The 11670-nt window shown below is 47.4% G+C and overlaps 4 protein-coding genes across 4 annotated transcripts; all 4 read left to right on the forward strand.

Moving 5' to 3' along the window:
- Nucleotides 1–4089: 4089 nt before the first annotated feature.
- Nucleotides 4090–5546, forward strand: BO94DRAFT_564572 (kinase-like protein; the record flags this gene model as incomplete). Its single annotated transcript, XM_025614434.1, has 4 exons — nucleotides 4090–4156; nucleotides 4354–4470; nucleotides 4510–4863; nucleotides 4916–5546. The coding sequence occupies 4 exons, from the start codon at nucleotides 4090–4092 to the stop codon at nucleotides 5254–5256; spliced, it is 879 nt and encodes a 292-aa protein (XP_025469579.1). The 3' UTR covers nucleotides 5257–5546.
- Nucleotides 5293–5733, forward strand: BO94DRAFT_461563 (uncharacterized protein; the record flags this gene model as incomplete). The annotated part of the gene is made up of 1 exon (XM_025607936.1): nucleotides 5293–5733. A coding segment is annotated over one exon (441 nt), but the record flags the coding sequence as incomplete, so codon positions are not given.
- Nucleotides 5734–6151: 418 nt separating this feature from the next.
- BO94DRAFT_544559 (acetyl-CoA synthetase-like protein) lies at nucleotides 6152–9829 on the forward strand (the record flags this gene model as incomplete). The annotated part of the gene is made up of 2 exons (XM_025613182.1): nucleotides 6152–9496; nucleotides 9791–9829. The coding sequence occupies 2 exons, from the start codon at nucleotides 6152–6154 to the stop codon at nucleotides 9827–9829; spliced, it is 3384 nt and encodes a 1127-aa protein (XP_025469581.1).
- Nucleotides 9830–11364: 1535 nt separating this feature from the next.
- BO94DRAFT_461268 (uncharacterized protein) lies at nucleotides 11365–11670 on the forward strand (the record flags this gene model as incomplete). The annotated part of the gene is made up of 1 exon (XM_025607919.1): nucleotides 11365–11670. A coding segment is annotated over one exon (306 nt), but the record flags the coding sequence as incomplete, so codon positions are not given.

The raw sequence follows: 11670 nt of genomic DNA on the forward strand, positions 1-11670 counted from the left end.
TCATGAGCCTGACAGGTAAGTTGGTATTCCTCAATGAGCCCCGGGGAATGGGTTCTATACCATGCCGGGTGAAGTCCACATGTTATGGCAGATCATTCCGGCCTGCCTACTTTCTTCGTGAATTTCAGCCTATCAGAACAATGGCATGGCACTACCAGGTACGTACTATCATTCCTGATCGGCTTCTCTCGCCATACCTACTTCCACCTTGGGGGTCTGAAGAATACCTACTGTGGATCTTGGCCTACGCTATGGAAGAGAGACCGTTGGGACCGATAACCTCTCCACCTGTGGACTACCGTGCGCCAATAGAGTATCAAAGAATGCCTCTACCATCCCAGGAACGCACCCACTCACTGAGGCCTTTTTACCAACTCCACTGTCAAAAAATTAGACAGAGAAACTGTCTAACAATCTACTAAACAAAGAAGAAAAGCTTCCCCTACCCCAGAGTCCCCTACATGTTGGCCCTACATCAGCCAGTAATATTCTTCTTTTTCAGACGCAGGGTCCTATCTAACCCCATTCCCAGTAAGGGGCCAATTTCAAGTGGGTTTAGCCTGGACCTGGCAGGGATAAACTGACTGAGATAGGTAGTACCATCTAGTCAGTCCCCATATTGACTTTAGACCTATTGGTATTCACTTCTGTCAGATAATTGCATAGCCCAGTTGATAGTTCCCTCTATTATAGACTCCATAATGAATACCGTGTTACATGGTCAATCTTAACTATGAGACCGAGAATGGCGAAAACTAGAATGAATTCAGCATTCTCCTAACCTAGTACACAGTAAAAGGCCAGCGTGTTGTCTCGGTAGTTTTCCCCATCGATGGATTAAGTGTTAGGGGGTTTGTGGTCGTGATTAACGCTAATTTGCATAATACACACGTTGATTAGTATCCCAAGACCGGTCGGTGGATGATGGGGACGGGGGAATGGGACGGGAGTACAGCAGAGGTTCATCTGATGTGAATTCACTCTTCTTCGTGACTGCATCCTCGCTCTATTGTCCTTTTTTAGTATCGTTACGATGTTGCTGTAGGTGTATATCTCTTTTCTGAAGAGGTGGTTTTATTCGATAGAGCGAAAGGCTATCATTCGCTTAATTTTGTAATAGGATAGAGGCTCAGGAGAGTAGAAGTTATACTGATGATCCTGATGATTTGAACTTATTGAGGAGATTGATGGTGATGATTGAGGCTGGCTGGAGACATAGGAAAGTAAGTAGATGTAGGAATTGCGAACCTAGATCCGACTTCAGGTGTGATCATACTTTGTAGTTGACAGGCTGTCTTCATCGGCTAGAATGGGTGAGATTATAATTTGAGATACTATTTTATTTCGATGTTCTAATGGCTGGGATTGATTGTTGTGTTTGGTGGTGTGGTATATAGTATATATCTTTTGTTGATGAAGCTTGGGCGAGGGGTCGGAATACATTGGGAACTGTATCGTGTGGTGTAAGCCGAATATGGGTAGGAGATACACTTTGGATTATTTTAAAGACTATAATTCATATTGATTAGTTGAAGGTGTAAAGGCTGGTCAGTTAGAGGTCGAAGACTTTGGGAAGTGGTGTGTTCGGTCGAAACGATCCATATCATCATCCATTCCACCACACATCGCGCAAGTGACACCATAAGAAAATAAGAGGAATAGAAAAGCAGCATTGAACTCTTGAACTAATCAATCTTCTCATCTTTCAACTCTCATCATCGAGCTCATCGCTCTCACTAAGACAATGCTCTTGTCCGTACAACTCCCTTTCGTAAGACGTGATGTACTCTGTACAATCCAAGCAACCTTTATGGCGAGCATCACCCCATTCAATAAGGAACTCCGCGATCTCGTTATGGTTGCCTGTCAACGCATAATGAACTGGCGGGCTTCCTGCATCATCCAGGGTAAACTGGTCTGCTCCGGCCTCGACTAGTAGTTCCACAGCGGGGAGGCCTGACGAAGAGGCTGAGGCTAAGTGTAAAGCCGTCCGTCCTTGTATGTCCTGTATATCCAAATTGATATCAGTTACTAATATTTCCTCAATGATAGAGGTATCCTCCTGCTCTATAGCGCAATGAAGGGCCGTCCATCCATCATTGTTGATCGCGAATAGTCTGTCTTGATTCATCTTCTCCAGAAGCAGCTGAACTGTACGCAAATGACCATATCGAACTGCCTCATGTAGGTAGCTATCACCGTGGTTGCTGAGAATGTCTAAATTTCTGCTGGATTTGAGCATCAGATGTATAGCCCTATGATCCTTGTGTTGGGAGGATGCACGCAAAATATTATGAATCGGTGTCCGTCCTTCATTGTCAGGTATGTCCACATTTGCCCCTGCTGCGATGAAATCACGGATGGTATCATAAGTCTCAATGTCAAAACATTTCAGGCTGACTATGGGAGGACAGTGACACACTTCATTCAGAGGTGTGGAATTTGAAGCCGTTCTCATTGATAAATTGATTTCAGTCCTCCCAAACCTGATCAGTTTTAGGATCCGATACATATAATCCAAGTTAGCAGGAATTGCATGTTTTGTTCGGGCTAACTCCCCCGTTTGGTGGTGAAGGTGAGCTTTTAACATGTCAGACGGCCACACAGCGGGCCCACGAGCAAGTACCAGGTTGAAAACATCATCAGGACAGTCAAGCGCTCTTTGTATGGTACTGACACCATCTTCATCCACAGCGGATACATCGGCCCCAGAGTCACAGAGCAGTCGAACAACGGAAACCCGATGACTGTCAATTGCTTCATGCAATGGGGTAAGACCTGATGCGTTTGCTCGGAAAGGATCACCGCCAGCAGCCCGTATCGCCCGTATCAACAGCTTCGCAACTTCCGCATGGCCCTTCGAGCAAGCCATGTGCAAAGCCGTACTTCCATCAGGAGTCACACAAAGAGGGTCAGCACCATTGGCGAGCAGTAGTTGCACAGGAGACTTGTTTCCTTTCAAGGAAGCTGTATGTAGTATTGTATAATTGGAAGCGCCACGCGTGTTGATGTCAAGATCAGCATCCTTGATGGCACGGAGCAGCGGTTCGAAAAGTTCTAAAGTCTGGTGATATAGAACCTCCTCAAGCGCTGTCAAACGACCTTCAAGAACGCCTGGACCGGACTTGAGCAGACATAGAACCACATTCAAATGGCCCACGCGTATTGCTATCTGTAATGGTGTTCTGCCCCAGTTGTCTTTGGCAGTTAAATCTGCTCCTGCTTCAACTAGGGCCTGAACAATATCAGCATTCCCGCAACCCGCCGCAATATGTAAAGGCGTTTTATTCTTGAATCTGATCGTCGCATTGACGTTTGCACCCCTGGAAAGAATGACGTTGATCAAACATAGGTTTCCGGCACGGGTAAATTGATGCAGCAATGTTCCGCAACAAAGAGCCTGGGATACATCAGATGGATATTTCTGAAAGTACCTGACCGCATAGGGAGAGCTCCAATGCCGAATATAGCACCAACAAGGCATAGAAGAGTCACCACATTCGATCTGGAGGCACCGAGCATAGAGCTGGGGAGTCAGGAGCTGAGCATATCGCTTTGCTGAACAGGCAAGTGCGTCCAGTGATCGTAGCTGTAAGAAGTGACCCAGCTCTAAGATCAGCTCTGCAGGAAGGATATCAAGACTGTCAAAGCTCATTTTTTGAAGTAGATGAGGAGTTGATAGCAAAACAGATAGGGGAGGGTGTCTGACTGTCTGTCACAAAGGGTGAATTGCGGTCAAGAGCTTCTGCACGCCTACTCCTAGTGTGACAGGAGAATGCGCACCTGATCTTTGCCAGTGTCAATAAAACACATTTCCACTGTGACGGAAGGTGCTTAGGAATGACACTTAGACATAGGTCGTCTTTTGTGGGCTTGAACCCATGACAAAATTAGAGCGAAGCGAAGTGAAGTGAAGTGAAGTATACACACCTCTCTCAACAAGTAGATCGATCATTAGTGGTACACTGACATGGTGACTCAGGTGGACGAGGAAGGGGCTATTAAATAGACTCACAGATAGTAGTAGTGAGAAGCCAGAATTTAACCCCATGAACACTGCGTGCCTGGGCCCAGAGTGATGCAGGTCGCATGTTATGGCATGGATCTTATGGATCTTCCCAGTGCCAGTGCTCGACGCCTCAGGCCTTGAAGCTTAGTCAGCCCAGTCCCTTTGACTGCTGCTGCTGCTGCTGCTGCTTCAACACCAGACCGTCTCCGATCAAGATCTCACGCCGCAGATGCTTGTGTGGACCTTCTTTAAGCCAAGAGTGCGTCATAGACCGGTGTTCAGTGTCGCCTCAGTGCAAACATCCCATGGCCGAAAGGCTTTCACGGCCTTCCTAGGTTCCCCAGGAGAGACCAGCCCAAGGCCTGAAGCGACTCAGTACCAACTGATTGAAGATGTCGAAGATTTAGACAGGTATCGTCAAGGGGGCTATCATCCACTTCGAATTGGGGACGCGTTAAACCGTGGCCGCTATTGACTGATTGACAAATTGGGGTACGGAGGGTACTCAACTACATGGCTAGCCCAGGATCTACAAAGGCCCAGATATGTGGCATTGAAAGTCATCACTGCTGATGCCAGTGGCAGCACCAACGAGGCTACTATAATCCGCTCTCTTCAAGAATTATCAGACAAGCTGGGAAAGGAGATTGTGCCGCCTCTCCTCGACGAATTCTGGGTCTCCGGTCCCAATGGGAAGCATAGATGCGTAGTCACTCCACCTGCGCGGATGAGCTTGTTCGATGCCAAAGAGTCTTCAAAATTTGGGCTTTTTCAACCCAAGGTTGCGCAATCGATGATTGCTCAGCTTATTCGTGGGGTTACATTTCTTCACAGTCAAGATACAGTACATGGAGGTATGTGATGCTTATGTATGTTGGGCTGTATGGTCTAGCTAACCTTTCCTAGACATTCATCTTGGCAACATCCTAGTACAGTTTCCGAAAGCCATCGATGAACTTTCCACGCCAGAGCTGTACCAGAGATACGGAGAGCCAGAGTCGGAGGCCGTTGTCCGCATTGATAACAAGGCGCTGTCAAGCAGCGTACCTGCTCAAGTGTTTTTTGCTGCGTGGTTTGGCATCCGCAGCGACGACCTTGCTCTTGGTGAGGAGAAGATCATCTTAAGCGATTTTGGAGAGTCATTCAACCCACACAGATCGCCTCGATACTCTTCAAAAACCTTCCCGCTCCTCCAGCCACCAGAAACGAGATTCTCTGATGAGCCGCTCTCATTTGCCTCTGATTAATGGACCCTTGCGTGTACTATCTGGGAGATCTTCGGCCAGCGGCCTTTATTCGAGACATTTTTCCCAACTCGGGACCGTGTGACGATGGAGCAGGTTCAAGTCCTTGGCATCCTACCTTCCGAGTGGTGGGAGAAGTGGGACAGGAGATTGGAATGGTTTGACGAAGAAGGTGAATTAAACATGACGACAGGGGTGCGAAGACGTCACGATGGTGTGCGCAGAACCTGGGAAATGAGGTTCAATCATAGCGTACAGGAGGCTCGAGCTGAGGCAGGCTTGGAGACCGTGACAGATGAGGAAAGGAGGGCATTCGAGGCGATGCTACGGTCAATGTTGAAATTCCAGCCGAAGGAAAGAGCTACAGCACAAGAGGTGATGCAATCAGAGTGGATGAACGGCTGGGGACTGCCGGCTCTGGAACACAGCTGGGGTATTTCTAATTCTACCGTGAGCAAGATACAAGAAATAGAGGATTGAACGCCTCAATTAACATCTAGGATGTGGAAGTCCAAATATTATTGACACTGCGCTCTCCACACATTGGTTGACACACCGCGTTAAGCTTCTCATGGCTTGCATTCCATCTAAGCCAGACGACCAACATTCCCCTGAACAAAAGACGAACGCTATTCAGCATGGTAGTTCGGAGAGACCGAAGATGGGAAGGTGGGGGAAGGAGAAAGGAGCTACCCACCAGATGAAACCCCAAACCCGAGCGTGCTGACATTTGTGTCACCGTGCCAGTTGTACGATGGGTGCGACGTTGGCAAGGAGCCAATTTGGACCATGGCTATTATGCCCAGTCGGATCCCCGCCTCAGGATGTACCAATCGATATAAAGACAGACACGTATGGGGTACCAGGGAATGTTCAATCCCTCGACTCATAGCACAAAATGGCTCACTCAAGTTTTCCTTGGAATCAGCCTTGTCCTGAGGAGAGACAGGCATGTACAGATCAACTTATCACGGAGGCATCCCTCGGTCATCCTCTCCACTCCGCGATCTGCGCCTGGGACGGATCCCTGACCTACGCCGAGCTCGAGGAACTTTCTTCTCAACTGGCATATCGTTTGGTCACTACCGGACGCACGCCGGGCTACGTCCCCATCTGTATCTCACGATCCAAATGGGTTATTGTCGCCATGCTGGCCGTTCTCAAAGCGGGTGGAACGGCCGTGCCTTTGAGTCCATCCATGCCGTCGGGACGGTGTGCGGTCATCCTCGACCAACTTGATGCAGGCATGGCGCTGGTATCGCATGATGTTGCTGAAACCTACCGCAAATATATCGTCAACCTCATCGTTGTAGATCGGGATCATGTTGGGTCGCCCACCGGCTCAAAGCAAGCCATCCTGAAAGGATCCCTTTCCACTCCAACGACCGTGGCCTATCTTTTGTTCACCTCGGGCTCTACAGGAATACCAAAGGGCGTCAAGATTGAGCATCGCCAGCTCAGTACTAGTGCACTCGCCAGTGGCAAAGCAATTGGCTTTGACAACCGATCTCGGACCTTGCACTTTGCTTCATACACTTTCGATGCCGCCATTCTCGAGATAATCTGGACGCTGGTCTGGGGAGGCTGTATCTGCGTGCCCTCCGAGCAGCAGCGTTCCAATGATTTGGCTGAAGCCATAAGCGTTATGCAAGTCACTCACGCCTTCTTCACCCCTCCTATGCTTAAGATGATCCCAGTTGAGGAGGTTCCCACCCTACACACCGTGATCTCGGGGGGTGAAACGCCTGATCCCATAGAGGTGCGCAGGCTCTGTGACCAGGGGATGCGGGTTATACTTGTTTATGGACCCTGCGAATGCTCGGTGGTGGCGTCGCTTCTGGATACAAGCGCAGAGGGGTATCAGGCGGGGGATTTGGGCACGCCAGTTGCATCTCGATTCTGGCTGGTCGATCCGAACAATGTCAATAAGCTGGTAGCCCCCGGAAAAGTAGGGGAAATTATCATTGAAGGACCAATTGTCGGACAAGGATATCTCCATGCTCCAGAGCAGGCTCAAAGTATGGCAGCGTTTCTCACAGATCAACCGGTATGGGCTCCCCAGAATCCCATTGAAGAAGTCGGTCATCCTTTCTTTCGCATGTATCGCACCGGCGACCTGGCCGAAAGCACCGAGGATGGTCGCCTGCGCTTTATGGGAAGAACGGACAATCAAGTCAAGATCCGCGGACAGCGTCTGGAGCTTCACGAGGTTGAGCTCCATCTCGGCAATTGCCTTACGCACGAGGACGGGGTGCGCCAAGCCATTGTCGTCAAAGCCTTGCATGATACATTGGTAGCCTTCTTTCTCATCAAGGAGCATAAGGCGATTGGCCAATTGGTGTGGGATTGCGCCAACAGTGATGTTCCATTGATAGAGACTTCGCCAGTAGAACAACAACGGTTCGCCGCGTTGGTGTCCAAGGCAGAGTCGCAACTCAAGCAGCTAGTGCCCAGCTACGCCATTCCGTCCGCGTATATCCCCATGCACAATATGCCTCTCACGATGAATGGGAAAACCGATCGTAGACGGTTGCAAGAAATGATCTCGGACCTTTCGATTCAGGACCTGCACGGATTCCAGTCTGTCCCCTTGCCGGACCAGCGGCCTTCCACTGCGATGGAGTTGCGCCTCCAGGAGCTCTGGAAAATTCTCCTGGGGGTTGTCACCGTGGGGGTTCAAGATCACTTCTTCCGGCTCGGAGGCGACTCGCTCACTGCCATGAGGCTTGTTGTTGCTGCTCGTCACCAAGGATTGGCGCTCACGACGGACAGCATCATGCAGCACCCTATCTTGGCCGACATGGCATTCGCGACTTCCGTGGTGGGTGATGCTCCTAATCTACACGTCCAGCCCTTCTCGCTTCTTCGTCATGCGAATGTACACGAAGTCCGACACGAGACCGCAGTCCAATGCCGTGTCTCGATTGACGATATCGAGGACATCTACCCGGCCACTCCCCAGCAGATCTTCTTCATTGAGGGTGGCGTCGCTTCACAGGCGTTCCAGCGGCAAAGTGTCCATCTGCTACCCGAATGTGTTGATTTGGACCGGCTTCTTCATGCGTGGACCTTGGTGACGGAGCGTTATGAAATTTTGCGCACACGATTGGTCTATTCACTGACGCGTGGTCATGATGGATACTTGCAGGCTGTCATCAAAGAAGGTCTAGCTTTGCGGAGTGGGAACTCGTTACAGCAAGATATAGCACGCGACCAGCGGCAGACAATGGGTTTAGGCGATGCCTTGTATCGCATCGGGATCATCGATGATGAGATACTTGGAGCGAAATACCTCATTTTGACCGTGCAACATGCGGTGTATGATGCCTATTCGCTGTTCCATTTGTTCACTGACCTCGACTACGCGTATCAAGGAGGTGTTTGGACTGATGATCTGGAGATGAGATTCAATCGGTTCATCAAGTTCGTTGGGGATATAGATCGAGAATCTGCGAAGAAGTTCTGGACCTCCTATCTGGCTGACGTGGAGACTAAGCCCTTTGTTTTAGTCAGGAACGGTGAGCCAGTGATGGCGGACACGTCTCTTAAGCGTCGTATTGCTCTTGAGGGGTCCCTTATTAAAGGAGGACGAGCCACTGTGTCGGTCTGTCTAACCTTAGCCCTGGCCATTACCCTGACGGGCATGCTGAAGTGCAAGGACATTATCCTGGAGGTCTTCGATAGCGGACGAACGGTAAACCTCCCCGGGGTGGAAGATCTCGTCGCACCGACTCTCGCGGCATACCCATTACGAGTAGACGTCAAGCAAACCGATAAGGTTGTAGACTTGATGCGTCGGATCCAACAAGACTTTGCAAGGACCGCTGTGTTCAGTCAATTTCAGATCCAGAATATTGGTCAAATCGATCAGCGACTACACGAACTATGCGCTCATAGTGTCCGCGTCAATATTGTCCCTGCCCTGAAGGGGAGAGAGATGCCTGTGCTGGACCTGCCACTCCTCTGGGGTCAATCCGCCATTACTCGGTCTCTGCGGTTGACATGCAGTCTCACTCCAACTGGGGTGGACCTCGAGGCCGCGTTTGACAGGCGCTTGATTGAGGTGGGAATGGCAGATGAGCTTCTGCGGAAATGTGAGCTGGCGCTGTATCAGATTTGCAGAGCAGATGAGGACCAGGTAGTCGGCGAAATTGACCAGGACGGGTTTCAAGACTTGGCCGGCCCATCAAGCTTGGTGGATTCAATTATTGAGGCATCGAATGCTGCCAAGGCGAGAATGCTAGTACGTCTACGGTTTCCATTTTTCTATGTGTGTGCGTTGTAATTGCTGACATGGTCTGGTGCCTCTGCAGAGTCGGAACCCATATACAGACAAGTCAGTGGTGGAGGGAGGCGGCTTGTTCATTACGCCGTCATGGCATTGAAGGAATGGAAAATGTTAGGACACGAAGCCGAAGAAAACAAGTGATATTGATATGACTAGCTAGGAGGCTTCTGCCTACGCGGGATGGAAAGAATAATAATATAGTGGTTAACATGATAAGACACGTGACACGCTTACTTACTGATTAACTAGCTGTCTAAATACAGCTCTTTAAGCGAGCAGGAGTACTAAAAGTAGTATATATAAAGCTAGACTTTCTATCTAATCAGATAATAAAATACTAATATTAGATAGATTATAGCAGTGCGGAGTATTAAATATATAATAATTTTATTATTAAACAAGATTTTATATTTAACAAGCATTTAAACACAGAGAATATCTTTAAATTAAGTACTTTAGTAAAGTTATCTGTAGGATTCTTCTTTTCTAAAATATAGAATATCTCAATCTCTCTTTATTTAATTAGATCTGTTATAAAAAGATATTAGTTATTAAGTTATTTAATTAACTAATTATAGTAGCTGTAGTTAAGAATAGTAAGTAAGTTAGTAGTGTTACTATAAATCAGGTGTTACAGACCCCTACTAGCCAGGTTACTAGCGGAGCGGACTCGTCGGGCAGAAAGCAATGACAAGGCAGGACTCGGGCAACCAGCAACTCTTATCGAATAGAATCCCGGTTGGAGTAACGTCCGAAGCAGCGCTGTGTCACGTGACCATCTACCATCGGATCTACTATTAAGGGTATACGATATGATATATGGGATTCAGGAACGCGATTAGATCGACCCTTGATCTATCCTGAATGGTATGCGAGATGGTATACGAAGAAAAGGATATAAGGACACTCTTTCATGTACTTAGCTAGTTCTGTTCTTCGTGCTCAATAACACTGTCTTTAAGTAACCATATGTTTTGATAAAGCTTAGCAATAATACTCATCTGCACTTACTTACAGATAGCTACGCGGCACTATCTGGCCTTACTTCTCTTTTCTTGTTCAGGACCAGTTACCTCTTAGATAGTCATCGACCTGACTTATCTTGATTCAGTTCACGGGTACGTATTAGAACGGGAGCTAAGCTAACAGGAACAGGGAGAAGCGATCCTAGGGTTTGACATCAGGATCTTATTATTATTGAAAATTTTAAGACTGAATATTATTACTAATTTTTTAATATATTAAATATCTTTAGCAGCAGTATTGTACATCATACGGATAAAATATCTTATAATTACTCAGCCAGGTTGACCTTATCTCCCATGTGATCACAGCCCTGATGAGATATGGACTCCATATCCATGCTAAGTTAATCCTGTCCAGTCACATATTACTTATATGTTCAATAATCTCTGCGAGCTGAGTACTATTAATACAGATATAAATATATTAGTCTTTAGTAGTAGCTAGATACCATCTCCAGATAATCTTACACGTAATTTGCAGAAGGTACAGGTAAGATTAGATAGATAGAGAGATAATTTACCAGAGTGTCTTATTCTAGAAAATATTACAGTATTGCATGCTCTTACTTTATAGTAAGTAGATCCTCTTTTACTTTTAGAACAGTACCAAGATTTTCTAATTATATAATAAACAACATGGTTTACTATATAAGTATTATAATTCTTTAGAGATTTCTTAAAAAACTAGATAATGCTGCTAAGACTGGCACTGAAAGCATGAAGTTTGCAGTGAGAGAAGTCTATATGGATATGGCAGAATCTGTTGTTCAGCTTCTCTGTATTTATCACGCTAAGTGAGGGATTGACTACATGTGTCTTACCACCGTAAGTTGCCTGAGTATGGCGTTTTTTACTTTGCTAAGCGAGCTCGGTGACCTGGGACATAAGAGCGCCTTCACAGAACTCTGTGTAGTCGCCTGTACTTGTTTCTGCAGGTGGCCTTTAATAAAAGGCCTCATACGCATGTTGCAGCTTTCAGCATGTAAAAACCATGTGAGTCTTCTCCCAGAGACCCACGCGCTGTTTGTTAACTTTGAAGTAACCATATGGGAGAAACATGATGACAAGTGCTTTAAGAGTATTTATCTTAACTTTTGCATGTAA

The sequence above is a fragment of the Aspergillus sclerotioniger genome, assembly GCF_003184525.1.
Source record: "Aspergillus sclerotioniger CBS 115572 chromosome Unknown BO94scaffold_8, whole genome shotgun sequence".
Classification (NCBI taxonomy): Eukaryota; Fungi; Ascomycota; class Eurotiomycetes; order Eurotiales; family Aspergillaceae; genus Aspergillus; species Aspergillus sclerotioniger.